This window comes from Yarrowia lipolytica, chromosome 1B (genome assembly GCF_001761485.1).
Source record: "Yarrowia lipolytica chromosome 1B, complete sequence".
In the NCBI taxonomy this organism is placed as follows: Eukaryota; Fungi; Ascomycota; class Dipodascomycetes; order Dipodascales; genus Yarrowia; species Yarrowia lipolytica.
The window spans coordinates 2,483,148-2,499,727 of NC_090771.1; the positions used below are offsets into that span (position 1 = coordinate 2,483,148).

Here is a 16,580-nt window from a genome sequence, read left to right on the forward strand (position 1 = left end):
TTTTTCCATCAACTCCACCTCTCCTTCAGTCTATTTACTTTTGTTCGTTGCTCCGAAAGAGTACTTGAACCCTAGCCCCAGGGATGCATGAAGAAAAGAGAGGCCCATTGTTTGGGGGGCAAGGGGTGGTGGAGATTACCGGTTAGAGGGTTTGTAATTAGGAGAAAAAGGCGGCGAAAAAGGCGGATATTTCAGGACATTTCCTACGCGCGTTTCAGAATTGATCTGGAGATTTTCCCCCAACATGCACATCGACGTCACAGCAATCAATATCATCTTGAAAATAGGGTTTAGCTGCACCGACATGCATAAACTCAACTTTATCTGCGTTTCTAATTATCCTTCTACGGCTATGGAGAGAGCGATTCAGTAGTGAGCCAGAGGCCTTGTGGTGAAGAAAAAAAAAAACTACTTATATGAGTGGGGTCCCCAGAGGTGGTTTTGTGGAAAGAACACGGACATTTGCAAAATGAGTGACACAAAGTACCCCGTCGAGAAACACTCAGCCATCAACCAGGACGAGGAGCTGGACATGGACATGAACATGAACAAGTCCATCTCGCCGTCCATTACCAAGGAGCAATTGCATCCGCACCAGTCGTTCATGGACTCCAACTCAGACACGGATGTCGACAACAACTCGATGGGAATGACCGGCAACGACCGGGTTCTGTACGAGCAGCTGCGAATTGTCAACGCCGCCATTGACGAGATTGGTCTGACGGCCTACCACTGGAAACTGTTCTGTCTCAACGGAATGGGATACGCTACCGACTCGCTGCTGATTCTGCTGCAGTCGCTGACCCTCAAGTCCGTACAGAAGGAGTTCAACAACGACTTCCCCGCCTCCACCATGGCTCTGTACGGCGGCGCGTTTCTGGGCGCGGTTTTCTGGGGCTTTTCCGCAGACATTATCGGCCGAAAGTTTGCCTTCAACACCTCTCTGCTGCTGTCCGGAGTCTTTGCCATGATCACCGCCGGAATGCCCAACCTCGGCGGCTACTGCGCCCTCATTGTTCTCACTATCATGGGAGCTGGAGGCAACCTGATTCTGGACACTACCGTTTTCCTCGAGTTCCTGCCCTCCTCCAAGCAGTGGATGTTGACTCTGCTCGCCTTCTGGTGGGGTATCGGCCAGACGGTCGCCGTTCTCGTCACGTGGCCCCTCATCAAAAACTATTCGTGTCCCGACGACGCCCCCGTCTGTCTGAAAAAGGACAACATGGGCTGGAGATACTGCTGGATCACCCTGGGTGGCCTGGTTCTGGTGCTCGCCATCCTGCGAGTGACCGTCATTCGACTCGTCGAGACTCCCAAGTTCAATCTGTGCGAAGGAAACATTGAGCAGGTCGTTGAGGACCTCCACAAGATTGCCCGAGACGGCGGCAAGGAAATCTCCCTGTCTGTGGAGCAGCTCGAGGCCTGTGGAAGACTGGACGAAGACGAGGCCAAGGCCCCTAAGCAGCGAGGCGCCTGGTTCAAGCAGCTGTTTGAGCATCTGCACCTTCTGTACGCCACCCGAAAGCTCGCCATCTCCTCTTCTCTGCTCTTCCTTTCCTGGACCATCATCGGAATCTGTTACCCTCTGTACACCGCCTTCCTGCCCTTCTTCCTGGAGTCCCGAGGAGCTGAGCTCGGAGACGGATCGGTAGACACCACCTACAAGAACCTGGCCATTGCCAACGCCTGTTCGGTGGCCGGCCCCATCATCGCCGCCGCCCTGCTCTTCATCCCCCCCATTCCCTACGGAAAGGGCCGAAAGTTCACCGTGGGCCGACGAGGAGCCATGTGCATTGGCGCTCTGTTGTCCATGACCTTCCTGTTTGCATACACCGCCATCACCAACAACGCCCAGAACGTGGCCTTTTCGGCCGTCACCAACGTGACCATCTTCATCTACTTTGGAACCCTCTTCGCCTTCACTCCTGAGGTCCTTCCTTCTCGATGTCGAGCCACCGGTAACGGTATTGCCATTGCTTGCACCCGAATCGCAGGCATCTTTGCGCCTCTGATTGCCTACTTTGGAGACACCTCTTCTTCGGTGCCCATCTATGTTTGTGCTGGTTGTTTTGCCGGTCTTGGACTCATTTGTTTCTTCTACCCCTTTGAGCCTGCCGAGACTCGAGCCATGTAATTGCCACGAAGCTCTAGGACTCACAAGCACCATTTGCACTCACAAGCACCATTTGCACTCGCATTTCCTGCACATTTCTTGCACAACTGACTCACACCGGCCCTGGCTGGACACAACTCACAAAAACAACTCATTGCATTGTATTTATAAATTGATTTTAATGGACCTGTCCTTTGAGACATCATTGTAGCGATATTATTGTAGAGAGACATCATTGTCATCGATCTGTGCAACTCCAAGTTGACGCAACATCTCATCATCATACTCACTATCAAGTCAGCCTTCGATATCACTGACCGTTGAGTGTACATACGTACATACTACATACGGTACTTGCAGGGTCGGTCCCTCCAATGTCTTCTGACCGTGATACCTCCAGATCATACTGACCAGAAAATCGAAGCTGTTCGCGTCTGTCGTGAATCTGTTGAAAGGACCACTTGCAACACTCCCTCTATCTATTTGTACCCTGACTACTGCCCCAGATGTGGCTTGGACAAGATTCGGTCATCTCTGCGAGATTGGTAATTCTGCATGATTGGTAAAACCACCGGAAGAGCTTTCCCGAGGTTGTCCAGGGCGATTTTGAGACATTACGGGACGGTAATCCCGTCTTAATTGCGTCTTAAGATGGTGAATTCCTTACGGTACAACTACTTGTGTTTGGGTGTACCTCTTTGCACAATCTGAATGCGACAGATGATAGGAATAACAGAAACACTCTCTCACGTACATACTGTACTTGTCGTTACAAATCAATGACCTGCTTGGAATGAGCATTCACTGACCTTCCTCTGTTTTCCTAGGTTCATTTGTCACTTTGCAGTTCGTGTTAGACGGACGACAGACTACTCCTACAGAACAGTAATCAGACGCCAGTGCGGGTCCGACTACGAAGAGGAACAAGCCTTGTCGCTCTCCCCATTCTCGAGTCTACGGCAACGATAAGCCATGTAATAGGTATACGCTTTGCTCACTCCAATGCAGCAAGCTACTCTGTCAAGGCTACTCTGTCAAGGCTACTTGTGCTCGTACTTGTCTTGTACGAATGTATTCGTCTAGTATGTACATACTTTTCTTGCGACTACAGTCTTGGTCAAGTCGAAAGAGCTCGTTCATCCCTCTCATCATCCCTGAAGAATAGATCCATGGTTGACTCGTGAGAGCAGCAGCCAACTCTTACTGGGTCAGGATCGACGGTAAGGTCAAAAGATTTGTAATTGACGGAATACCAATCCCTGCGATCATGACCGCTTACAGCAACTACCTATATGGTGAAGTAACTGAAGACATATGATGGAAAATGGCCCAATAAATAGAACACACTCCAGAAGTGTAGTAAGATATAACCAGATGAAGACCGAATTATTCCAGGAGTCAAGGAAGGTGAAACTTGCCGTTTTCAGAACTGAATCATTTGTTACTTGTATTCGTAGTACTGTATGAACTCGTACTCGTATGTACAATACTCGTATATGTTGTACCACTGCACCGAGTGGATTTGTCATCACGAGATTCAGCTGATCTATTGGGTTTTTGTATTGAATGGCTAAAGATTGTATCGGTTCGAGTACAGTAACCACCTCATCTACTTGTACCATCTACTTGTACTTGTACCAAGAGCATGTCTTGATTGTAAGAGGGACGCTGTCCTCACAGAACTAGGAATCCTAACAAAAAATGGGGTGATTTGGAAGCATGTGCAAATGAATAATACCATTTGAATCACACGATCCCCAGCTCTCACACTATATCATAGGTGTGCCTACTCGACTTCATTTGAGTCTTCTGAACGACTCTAAAATCCTCCTACAAGTAGCTGAAGTCACCAAAACCCACCTCATGGACTCAATGTTGAACACCAGTTTAATATACATGTACAAATGAATAGATAATTGACCCAGAATGACTATGATACTTCTCACGTATCTATTTTCCCGATAATAAGCCATTTACAACCGATTATGTAAGCACTAACTGAACCACTTGTCCATTAATTGAGACGAATCGTATCAGTTGGCGCTCAGATCGTTTGAATCACATTCCTATCGGCCTATCTCCGATCAAGCAGCCACCGTTACGGTTATCTACTATCTCACTGGAATCTAGAACCTAGATAGAGAACCAGAAAAAAACCCCTGGATCAAGTTCAAAGGCCAAAATGAGACTCAATATGACGTTGCAGCATATTGAAATGATCGCCCGGACCGTGTTCGGTAGTTTGGGGACATTTTGGCCTCTTTTTGGCATCCGAGAATCACAAAAAGATCGAAAGGCTGATTTTCATATCGCTAGAAACCCTGAAAAGGGCATTCCATTATAGTAGTGTTATTGGACCCCTCTTTATGGCAACTTACGTCATTGCTGTCCCATTTACGCCCATAAACTAGTTCAGGTTGGCTATCATAGATTGGAGTTAGGGCCTTATATCCGATCTTATTTGGTTGTTGCTCCAGAACGGTCAATTTTTGTACGGTACTGTAGCTTTGGAAGTAGTTTCATTGAATTTCTCTACTGTTGACCATCATTTTGATACCATTAAATAAGAAGCTGTGATTTTTTTCTAATTTACGTGAATTTTTACCCCCTCGCACACACACGAGGCGCTGAGTTCACGCTAGTGCAAGTGTATATATGAGCCAGCCAGTCTGACGTCATGAACTAATTTAATGCCAAACCAGTATGTAATATTCGAGCAGATGCTACTGTAGCCACAGGCAGGCCTATCGTGTGACTAGGTAATGTGAGAATGTTGGGCTAACTGCGAGGAGAGAATCAAGATTGCGCGTGGCTCAAGAGAGAGATACCATTGGTGCAACAGAGCGACAGCAAGAGCAGGGTCAATATCAGAACAGATGTAGACCTGGGCCTGATCAGGTCCGAGCAGGGATTTCAGAATTATCCCACACGCCGCTAACAAACAGAAACAGTCTCCGATTTAGTCCATAGACAAAGACAGAGGATAATACAGACCCCAGCCACCAAATAGACCTCTAGAAATGTAATGGCATTGTCCTGGGCTAGTCTGTTTATCCAAGCCCTGTCCAAATCATACCAGTTAGAATTGAATGTGCTGCGGTTTTGAAGGAGGTTGAAGGGCCAAAACTGGGGTCAGGTAGTCCTAAATACGATTAGTAATCGGTGTCTGAGCCCTGTAAACTAACCCTGAGACTGCCTGGCGTATCAGTGCACCGTTTGAGTGCTTGTTGAACTGTTCAACTCTATCGCCTTTAAATTCACACCCGGATCCCTCTGTTGAAGGCTATAGGCATATTGTTGGGAAGATTTTAGTAGCGTCGGAATACTCTAAACGAGGCGGTTCTAGGGGTCTTGTTGATGTGCTCCTCCAACTCGTGGTTCTTCCAGCAACAGCATTTCGCATCTGCAAAAAGTGCAGCTTTTACGCAACCGAGACATGTGTAGATCGTGTGGGAGGGGCTGCAGAGTGTACTACTTGTAGTACTAGTACAAGTACATACCCGTGTGAGTGCTCGTACAACTACTCCTCCGCACGACATCAATAGCAACCTCTTAATCATAACCACCGGCAGCAATACTACGATTGCTATAATGCACCATTGTATGCAGCCCAGTATTGGTGCGGTGAGCAAACCAAGCAGATAGCCGCACTCGCCGCATCTGTGGCTTGACACTGGAGGTATTCTTGAGACGAACGGTTGCATTTTAAACACTTGGTTCGCTGGTTTTCCATTGGTTCAGCCCAAAAGTCGATTCTTGGACGCCCCTGACATGCAACTGCAAAACTGAGTTGAAAACCGCACTCGTCGCGCCTGTGGCTTTCTCCTGACAGGCTGCAAAAGCCTCATGGAGCCCATGTGTGGCATTTCAGCCGTCTCCCAATTGGTCCGAGTCGTCTGCGTACTGCACGTGGGAGACGATAACGTTAGGGTTCGAAGAAGAGCTGTGGGGTTATGACTTCGAAGGGGGTCTCTAGAGCGTGTAGGGGGAGATAAGTGGGTGGTAAGAGCATGTCATCATGTTCATAACAGCAAGACAAGTTGATTCCAGCTTTCAAAATCGAAAAATCTCCCAAAATGAGTTTCAAAAAACCTCCTCTCCTGAAAAACCCCCATGCCGTAGCTCGCAGTAACTCGCATCAATGCCTACGTATTGTGTAATTGTTGCCAAAGGCTATCCAAAGCCGACTAATGCATCATCCATCTGTCTCAGTTCCCCTCAGGAGTTGATGAGCCGTGAGGTTGAATGGTATGTGTTTCTGTAGCCATAGTGGGCCATAGAGGAGGTTTTGCAGCACGAAAATCGATCCACAAGCCACATTAACTCGCCATATCGACCTTTTTCACGGCGGAAAATCGTCATAAATCCCCTTAATGAAGATCTCCAGCACGGCATGTCGCGTACTTGTAACCACATTTAAACCATGTCCAAAAAGTTGGTGTTAAGTTGGTAGAGTTCTCACGTGACCAGCCACGTGGGGGAAACCGCGATATGATTGGCAGGTTGCCCAAAGACGAGCAGTTGCCCTTGTGGACCAGGCGCAGCCGTCTGGGGTGATTTATTCTCTTGGTACTCCTCACGTGGAATGGTTACACCAATTTTCCCTTTTCGGCCAGCTGCAACTCTATCATGCAGGTGTTGAAAATTTCGGCAGTTGCCAGAATGGCGAATATTGCTCGGATAAGAAAACCAACAAGTTCGATAGATTCCCATGGCTCTGGGTACTTGATTTGTGTTTCATTTTTTGGCAAAATCTCACTTTTACGCCCTCGTATGAACCCCCAAACGCGGTCGCACAAACTAGGTTTCGCTTAATTAATATATATATGAAATCGGAAAGTCGTGTGGTTCCTCAAAGATGGCGGAAAAAAACGACTTTCTGGTGGAAGCCGGGCTCAACGGCTCCTCCGACGTCAAACATGAGGACTCCCACTCTCTGTCTTCCACAGATGTGGACAGCACGTCCATGGACATGATTGCCGACGACAAGGTGCTGTACGAACAGATGCGGATCATCAACAACACAATTGACGAGATTGGGCTGACGGCTTACCATTGGAAGCTCTTCTGTCTGAACGGAATGGGTTATGCCACCGACTCGACTCTCACCTTTATCCAGTCTCTCACTCTGGCTCCTACCCAGAAGGAATTCGACTTTGAGTTCCCCGGTCCTACCATGGCTCTGTACGGTGGTATGCTTCTTGGTGCCATTATCTGGGGCTTTTCGGCCGACATTATCGGTCGAAAGTTCGCCTTCAACTCTTCGTTGATCTTATCGGCCGTTTTTGCCATGATTGCCGCAGGTATGCCCAACCTGGCAGGGTACTGTGTTCTGGTGGCCATGAGTGCTGCTGCTGCTGGAGGAAATTTGGTTCTCGACACCACAGTATTTCTGGAGTTTCTGCCCAGCTCTCAACAGTGGCTCCTCACCCTGTTGGCTGCCTGGTGGGGTGTGGGTCAGCTAATTGCGGTGCTTGTGATCTGGCCGTTCATGGCCAACTACCAGTGCGAGAGCAAGGACTACTGCCCCAAGCACATCAACATGGGCTGGCGGTACTCTTGGATCACCCTCGGAGGCATGGTTCTCATTCTGGGAATTCTGCGTATCACCGTCATTCGACTTATTGAGACCCCCAAGTTCAATCTGTGCGAAGGAAACGTCGAGCAGGTGGTCAAGGATCTGCACAAGATTGCCAACGCCGGAGGAAAGACCATTTCCCTGACCGTCGAGCAACTGGAGGCCTGTGGAAAGCTAGATCCCGCCCAGCTGAGAAAAAACCAGAAATGGAAGTGGGTCAAGGACCTGGGAACCAACGTCAAGCTGCTGTTTGCCAACCGAAAGCTCGCCCAGAGCACCACTATCTTGTGGATCTCCTGGACGGTTCTTGGTATCGCCTACCCTCTATACTCCTCCTTCTTGCCTGCCTACCTCTCGTCTCGAGGAGCCCAAACAGGAGGAGGAACCATCGATGATACTTACCGAGCCATGTCCATCTCCAACACCTTCTCCATTTTCGGGCCCGTGTTGGCTGCCATTCTTCTCTTTGTCCCCAAAATTCCTCTATGGGGTCGATTCTACATTCCTGCTCCCGGAAGAAGAGGAGCCATGTGTATCGGAGCCCTGCTGACTATGACCTTCTTTTTCGCCTACACCACCGTCAAAACCGAGGTCCAGAATGTGGCCTTCTCCTCAGTCACCTCCCTCACCATCTACACCTACTACGGAACGCTCTACGCCTTTACCCCGGAGGTCATGCCCTCAAGAGCTAGAGCCACAGGAAACGGAATCGCCATTGCCTTCACCCGACTGGCTGGTATCATGTCTCCTCTCATTGCGTACTATGGAGACACGAGCTCCAGTATTCCCATTTACGTGTGTGCCGCGTGCTACGGCGCCCTGGGTCTGGGATGCTTCCTGTATCCTTTTGAGCCCATGGTCAACCGGGCTATGTAAACCGATACAAGCAGAGCAGGTGTTGACAACGAAATTTGCTGTGGGATTGTTTTTTTATTATAATCACGTGACGGCAGCTCAGCATGCCATCGCGTGAACACGCACCTCAACGTGCTTATTTATTGTATAAAAGTAATTAATTAATGTGTACTCTGATAAGCGATAAGGACCAAGGAAATATGGTTGGATCCAGCGGAATTGGTTCCATCCATAGATACAATAATCTCGCCTTTGCCCCTTTCAAAAATTTGAGCGACGGAGATATAAAGACATGGTAGTCTTATCCTGAAAGAAAGTCCTGTAGAGACCCACATGTCTTTATATCTCCTACGCCAAAGATATCATTTATTACCATAAATGTCGACTCTCAAGACAATAGTGTCCTTCTTGTACTTTATCTCCGATTGCAAGGCACTTGGGTTTCTTGTAGTAGGACTGGGAGATAAGACAGACGAGAGAAGGGGCCATGTTAGGCTGTTGGATAGGGTTGGCAGAGTGTCAATTGATTGTTAGTTATTGTCTGAGTTGTATCTCAAAAGGGGTTCAATTCATGATACGATGTATCTAACAAGATAACTAAAACCCCAATATTAGTTGATATATCAATCAAAGCAAACATCGAGGGGATCCACTGGCTCTCTATGGAGGTATCAGAACACTTCTATGGAGTATCCTATCTTGAAAAAGCGAGATGAATATAATATCATAGTATATTACCCCTCTTGTAGTGGAAAATCCCCCTTCAGCCGTTATGTTTGCAGCAGAAACGCCCCTCTCCATCAACCCAGTCTTATCTTGTCTCATTTTGAGCGCAGTAGCTGTCGTACAAATACGTCATAGATGATCAGAAGTCTCTGATCTACATCTGGCCTCATCTGCTACTTCTTCCTAGTGAATGTATTAGTTGGTTATATATAAGTTAGATTGTGAGATACCCAGTTGGTCACAGCTCAGCTCTAAGCTTGAGGCCTACAGCTTGTACTCAACCTCTCCCATCTGCATTAAGGTATGAGCAATCCATTGTTCCTGTTCCTCAAACAGCTTCATGGTCTCCTCATTGCTCAGCTCCCCACTTTCCAGACCCTCATGCATCTTCTGGAATCGCTTACTCAGCACGTCTGCTCGGTAGCTCATCCACTGCTTGAACAGCTCCTTCTTATCGGAGATAGGCTTGACAGTAGTCAGCACAGAGTCGTCCTTTGTCATGGCGTCACGTGGACGGAAGCTGGTGACCAGTGTGATTCGCTCCCGGTCAAGCTCAGCTGGTCTGGAAGCCATGTGAAGAATGTAACCTCCTTGAAGGATGGTAGCATGTCCCATCTTAGGATCAGCAACCTTTACCATTTCTCCAGAGCCCTTCTGTAACACGGTTTCACCGCCAACCATGTTGTTCGTGTCGCTTACCATGAGAACACACACGAATGGGTAGCTGTCATTGTGCCAGCCAACAACGGGCTTGGTGTCTCCGGCGGTGGAAATGTTCGTGTGGGCGATTTCGTACTCAAAAACAGGCACGAGATCAACTCCGGCCAGCTTGGAGACGGTTGCAATGGTTCGGGGATGGGTCCAAGCAGCCGTGGTGAAGGGGGTTTCTTTGGAGAAGCCCCGCACTTGGTATGAATTGATAGAAGAGGCGAACGAGAAGTTGTCCAGAACGTGGTCAGACAGAATCTCACGACGCATAAGATGAACGGCATCCTCGGTGAACAGACTGAAGGGGGCTGTGACTGCAGTTTTGGAGATGCCTCCGGAAAGACCCAGTTCCTCCATGCTCATTTGGTATGCTGGAGAACCAACATTCAAATGAACATCCGGGTCGAATTCGACCATTGGAAGCGTCAAATTCACCGTAAATATGGGCTTATGGGTAATGGAGGTTGCAGTGGGGGTTTCCATGGGAACTGGTTGTGTTGTGAAAACGGTTGTGTTTTGTTTGTTGTAAAGAGAAGCGACACACGGGCAGCAACCTAGGCCGCCTTTATAATCCCCATTTGTGTTTGTGTCACTTGTCTTCGGTTGCTCCCACTCGTCCTACTGGTATGAAGACGGACCAGGAACCGTTTCCTAAAACAGTATCGCACTCCAGTAGCGCGTGTGGGGTATGTGTGTGTCGTGGTCTTCCTATGATAAGGTGCAAGTGGCGGTCCATTTCGGCGGTCCAGAGACAAACCGACAACGGCGTACTATCATTGGTTTTGTTCTCTTGAGTCCCAGTCTCCCATATCTCTCAGTATCACCCGTATCTCCTGTCGACTATCTTCTCTCAGATTAGATAAACAGATATGACCAGACAGAGTTGGCGGATTACAGGAGGCGAAACTTAGACCAGGGAATGGAAACAGAAACAAATCTAGAATGCGCTATAGTGAGGCTATGGCCATTCTGGAACATATTATGTAATCAGAATCACTCACAGAATATGTTCTCACTTTCAGATTGTCTCTGGCGCCACTAACGCCTCCTACACACTGAACCCCCACATCACTGATAAAGTTCACTATCAGAAACTCTGCCTTTAATTTTGCAATATTTTGTTTGGCTTTGACTCTCCTTGTCTCCGATGATTCCACCACAAGACCTTCCTATCTGACCCACTAACGCTGCAAGCACGGGTAGCCTCTTCTGCCGCGCTTTTTTGCCTATTTGAGAAGTATATCTGTATCGTGTTTTTGGGGCTTGCCAGAATTGGGGGTTTGTAGATCAAGGAGTGGACTTTTCCGACTTTTCCGACTTTTCCGACTTTTCCGACTTTTCTGACTTTTCTGACTTTTGAACTGGTGATGCCCCGGACAAGAGGATACAAATATCTGATTATTTTTATCCTGTCGCATCTACAAGTGTCGGTGACTTTGCACTTTCGACAGCCAAAAATCGCGATAACCACATCCCACATCTCGCTTTTCTCCTCCCAACGGATACATGTCCTGAAAAGGAAGGGCTAGAGGGGGAAGACAGTGAGTCATGGGGACAAATGGAAGGATATCGGGCCCTTTGACGGTACCATTTGAAAGCCCTCGATTCCAGGAATCCATCCATATACTTGGTTTGTCTCTACCGTCGCTTCAGCGTCCATACGGGAACCCCAAAACATTACCCCACGTCCAGAATCAGAAGCTACATCGTGACCACTAGTGGTTTTGTAATTGGCTGCTGACGAGGGGAATCTATAGCCAGGTCCCGAACACGTTGGATTTTAATTGGCGAGTCAGTTCAAAAAGGACAAGCACGTACCGGTAGATACGACGTGAGACCTATAGGTCTTCCACGGATGTACAAGGAACTTGCTCCATAATAACGATGCAAGAACCAGCATCGTCGTGGTACGGGACTGAGGGTCTCACCAGTCCGTATTGGAGCTTCTGGTATTATTCATGTCCGACTCTGTGCAAGATCAGAGCTTCGAAATATATAATATGTCTCCTGTTATCTCTCTTTTAAGCCGTATTATCGTGCACTTTTACTGTAGCCATGTGGGAAGTTGAAGACACCTGCACAAACCAACGATGTCTTACCTGGTGGCGAGGGACTACGGTTAATGATTGGAAAAACCTTGACGTGGGTGACAAACCACTAGTTTCCATTCTGAGGGAGCAGAATTTGGTCACCCTGATGGCGTGCTCAGTCCCTTCTTCCACTAGGGGTGCGGAGACTCTCTGAAAAGTCTCTCTGATAGAGAGAAGAGTCTGGTTATCAGAAAGCCTCCCAGAAATAAGTCGTGAACGTGTTTGTTATATAAAATTCCACTTATTCAACAACTACAAATAGGTGTGTCTGGGAGACGACGTGAGATGAGCTGTGTCGACGATACGTGAGGCTCAGCGTCAATTCACGTACCATATGTTCGTCCTTGTCCAAGTTGACCGCAACATTCAGCGAGTGCAAGCTCGCCGGAGCCCGTATTTGCATTTTATTGAGCAATATGGAACCAACAAACCTTTCTATTGAATCATATCAACTCCATATGGACCTCTGGAACTCTCAACCCAGCCTAAAGAGCCCAAGTCTTAATCTCTAAGTCAAAGATAGTCAGACATGACATAGCAGTCAAAAACAGACGATCGCGTAACTCTTGGTTTGATGGTTGCAAAAGGTTGCTTTTCGGCAGGGCTGTTTGAAACGTCATCCTGGTTGACCCTTTTAGAACGTGTCTGTATCACTGGACAAGATGTCCGCACATCCTCATTGTCTCTCGTTGTCTCTTCCTCAAGGCCTTGAACTAGTCCATAACCAGAGACCTGATCATTTACACACGAGCTATAGCTATAGAAGACTTGCGAGACTTACTATAACTCGAGTTCTCAGCAGAACTACCGATGTGTCGGTTCCAACTGTTCTACCTCCATGACTCTCATGTGAATGCTGGAGGCCACTCTGTCTCATCGAAGTCAGGTGTTTTCACTGGTCTGTGGTAGTAAAAGCCACCCAGACCTTCCATACTAGTTGAAGGCTGCTATACTTGTTTTATTGCCCTATATAATGCCCATTTGTCACATTCACTATCTGTCACGTCATCAAACAGCTACAAGTGGCAACAAGATAGCAAGTTCCAAGTCACCCTTCATAATACTGCGTAATAGATACCTCCTAAGCCTTCTTACGTTTCCCACTCCAAGTCTGTCTTCATTCACGCTCAACTAATAACACACAAGCCAGCTTCATCCTCCTGCTCATCTTCGCGCTGGTACCGCTCAACCTCCCATTGAGTGGTTGTCATGGGCGTTCGGGGAGGCGGCGGAGGCGGTGGAGGAGACGCTGTTTTCATCTGTGTAGTTTGGTCGCGCCTTTGTGTGTTCGTTTTTGTATTCGCGTGTGTCTGCGATCTTGTGTGTTGTGATTGTGCTGAGTTTGTGCGGTGTTTGTGTGGTTGCGGTGTTGTGGTGTTTATGAGTGTCGCCAGCTTGGTCACGTGTCGTGTTAATATGAGGACTTTGAAATTACAAAAAGTTCTTTCCGCCTGCTGTCAATTGGCCCTACCGACAAGTGGTGTTGTTGCCTGCTCTGGTATAGGGGTCACGTCGTATAAATAAAGTGCAGAATCCACGCAAGATAACCTAAATATTATGACTGGTGGGAAACCGTTTTTTTTGAGAGTCTACTGCTGTGGGCGGAGATGACGATCTGAGAGACTGAAACTTTTTCCAACCATTAATTATCACCATTTCTCCATCCAGTTCAAAAATCCCAGCTTTTTCTCCAATATTGAGGGTTCTAGCCATAGCGAGTACAGTATGTACATCAAACAAAGATCATAACAGTCACTTGTACAACACAGGTCACTCATCTCTTCTACACTATCAAACATGAAACCAAGTACTGCTCAACTTCTCTTCGAAAACCTCGCTAATCACAACCCGGATGTGCTCTCAGACACTTGCAAGTTCTCTCTTGAACCGGTGGATCTCACCTTGTACGGCAAAGACGCAATTGCACACTTCTGGAGCACATCGGAGTCCATCAATGACATCTATCCAACAATTTACACCAGCGGAACCACTATCATTGCCGAGACTCTCAGAATGGTGAAGCTGGACGCCGAGCACATGCACTACACGCCCAGCTGGAAGGGCTTAAAAGGTGCAACTGTGGCTGTTGATATGGTGAGTGCTGTAATACAACGAGACGGACTTGTTAAAGCACTTGAACTCAGTAGCAAAAGCTGACTGTTTTTTCTGAACACACTTATTTCCCAACAGCTATACTAATACAGACAATAATCATATCCACTCGTGACAATCTCGTCACCTCCGTGCGACACAAGTGGAATCACGTGGACGTGCTGCAACAGTGCCACATTTTTGACGGCCGAGTGAATCTAGACGTCGAATGCGACCAATTTCTGAACCCAAAGCCTCAGAAGCAGAGGTATTCAGGAGGTCGAGTGGTCAGTGAGCCTGTCAATGGAATCACCTGTGTCTCTACCACGGCCTTGCAGACTAGTTTTTTGACCTTGAACGTTTAGAACGGGGCGAGTGCAATACTAAAAGTCTGTGCAAGTCGTGCAGAGAGCAACATCATAGCCTACTAGTACGTACCTGATATTTATTCAAATCATCAATTCATTACATCTTCAAGGTTCGCAGACATGGGTGGTCTGCATGTAGAGTCTGGGTATATCATAGAGGCATTGACCCACTTGTCAATTCTAGGTGCCGTTAGTCTGTATGCGTTCACGGCTCCGGACTACCTCTGTTGAGTCTGTCTGCGGCCTCCTGGCGAATCTGTCGATGCCGCTCAAACTCCAGCATCATATTGGCGGTCTCGCATCGCTCCTCAAACATCTTAGAGAGCTCCTCGACCATCTTGCCTCTCTTGGTCGATGCCACGGACCTCGATCGTGGTCCAAACTTTCGAGGTGGAGGGGGAGAAGGAGGAATCTTGAACGTGGATGGGTCGATATCTGCGTTAATCTTGGTGGAGGGCTGCAGCACAAACTTGGTGGGAGTTTTGGGTGTGCTGGGAGGCTCCAGTTCAGCTGCCAGCTCAGACACGGAGTTATGTCTCGATCTAGACTGCAATTGAACGGGTTTTTTGGGCACGGGAGGCGGGGGCATGAGCTCCACTGACGAGAGCAGCCCATTGTTGTTCATCTGCCGTCCACGTGACTTGACAGGTGAAATCTGCGCGTCGTCGTCTGCGATATCTACGAGCGACTCAACAGACACAGAAATGGGGAAAGGAGGTACCGGCGCAGCGTCGGACACGTTTCTCTGTCTCAGCGAAGGAGAAGATTTGCTGTTGTTGAGGAAGGTGAGAGGAGCGGATACTTGTCTCTTCGACATGTCGTACGCGCCGTCGTATGGAGGGTATGCTGGAGCAGCACCCAGGCCTCCGGCGTTGGGAGCCAGCTGCTGAATTCTATTCACGTCAGTGACGTTAATTCGGGTGTACAGCTCGTTCTCAAGCTTGGGGGCCAGAACAGCCCAGTGCTCAATGACATTTTTGAGCAGACGGATACCCACTGCCGTCGAGTCACGCGACGCTGTGATTCCCAGCAGTGCAGGTGCAAAGCACACGGATATCGAGTGTTCCGAGTGCCGCGTCACCTGTGTGTTTCTCACAATGCTTTGGAGAAGAGGCACCACGTAGAGGAAGATGAACAGCGAGGTGACGGGCAGCTGTCGGATCGTATCCTCTGTGTACTCTGCGTCATCCTTGATGGGCAGTGGGATTCTGTCTGCTGGAAGAGCTGGTTCGGGGCAGTCTCTAAGGAACCGTTTTAGCAAGGAAGCAGCCACGTGAGGTCCATAGTCTGCGAGTTCAAACATTTGGCCTCGATCGCAGTTGCATCTGACAATCTCCAGCAGATCTGATCTTGGGGACACTCGAAACACGCCCTCCACATACGGAGCCATCTGTGTAAGATACTCGAGCATGACGTTCCAGATTCTGGGAGGGTTTCTGGGGTCAAACAGGCGGCCAAACACAGGTTCAACGTGTCGCGGTACGGTGATTTCATCCTCCACCTTGCGATTGTGCAGCAGAACACGTGGCGGGATGTTGATGGCTGTGACGTCGATTTCTCGGGCGAGTTGCGACAGCGACGAAACGTGGTGGATTTTGGCCTTGAATTTCGTCGAGATGAAGCCGCCTAGCATCTCCGTAACCGCTCGAACCCACCACGACTCGTGCACTACGTAGACCTTTCGGACTCTCTTTTTGACGTCTCGTTCGATCATGGCGTATGTTTTTGTGGCCCAGGACCACGAGGGCCGCTGGGGAGCGCCACATGCAAAGAAAACGAGCACAAACGGCGTACTGGGCAGGTTGCTGACGAGATGCGGGAACAGAATGGCGTGCGACTTGCTCGAGGGTTCCGGAAGAGCGCTGGAGTCGATAACAACGATGGGAAGTCGGGTCTGAGGGTCCACAGTATCGGTTTGGTAGACGATTTTGGCAGCCACGCGCTTGGGATCTTGTGGCACGTCGTTGGCCATGTCACTCGACACGTCCTTGGACTTTGTCGGCGTGGGGATGGCCTTCTTGAAGACTTTCTCTTTAATCTCCATGGTGACG

General features: G+C 48.5%; 5 protein-coding genes across 5 annotated transcripts; 3 read left to right on the forward strand and 2 right to left on the reverse strand.

The window, feature by feature from the left end:
• Window positions 1-469: 469 nt before the first annotated feature.
• Window positions 470-2,134, forward strand: YALI1_B24836g (uncharacterized protein; the record flags this gene model as incomplete). The annotated part of the gene is made up of 1 exon (XM_501081.1): window positions 470-2,134. One exon carries the CDS (start codon window positions 470-472, stop codon window positions 2,132-2,134), a length of 1,665 nt encoding a protein of 554 aa, XP_501081.1.
• A 4,837-nt stretch (window positions 2,135-6,971) lies between these two features.
• YALI1_B24901g (uncharacterized protein) lies at window positions 6,972-8,567 on the forward strand (the record flags this gene model as incomplete). Its single annotated transcript, XM_501082.3, has 1 exon — window positions 6,972-8,567. The coding sequence occupies one exon, from the start codon at window positions 6,972-6,974 to the stop codon at window positions 8,565-8,567; it is 1,596 nt and encodes a 531-aa protein (XP_501082.1).
• A 969-nt stretch (window positions 8,568-9,536) lies between these two features.
• YALI1_B24936g (uncharacterized protein) lies at window positions 9,537-10,463 on the reverse strand (the record flags this gene model as incomplete). Its single annotated transcript, XM_501083.3, has 1 exon — window positions 9,537-10,463. One exon carries the CDS (start codon window positions 10,461-10,463, stop codon window positions 9,537-9,539), a length of 927 nt encoding a protein of 308 aa, XP_501083.3.
• Window positions 10,464-13,867: 3,404 nt separating this feature from the next.
• On the forward strand, window positions 13,868-14,526 carry YALI1_B24970g (uncharacterized protein; the record flags this gene model as incomplete). Its single annotated transcript, XM_066094189.2, has 2 exons — window positions 13,868-14,164; window positions 14,275-14,526. 2 exons carry the CDS (start codon window positions 13,868-13,870, stop codon window positions 14,524-14,526), a joined length of 549 nt encoding a protein of 182 aa, XP_065950261.1.
• A 208-nt stretch (window positions 14,527-14,734) lies between these two features.
• Window positions 14,735-16,573, reverse strand: YALI1_B24997g (uncharacterized protein; the record flags this gene model as incomplete). The annotated part of the gene is made up of 1 exon (XM_501084.3): window positions 14,735-16,573. One exon carries the CDS (start codon window positions 16,571-16,573, stop codon window positions 14,735-14,737), a length of 1,839 nt encoding a protein of 612 aa, XP_501084.3.
• Window positions 16,574-16,580: the final 7 nt, after the last annotated feature.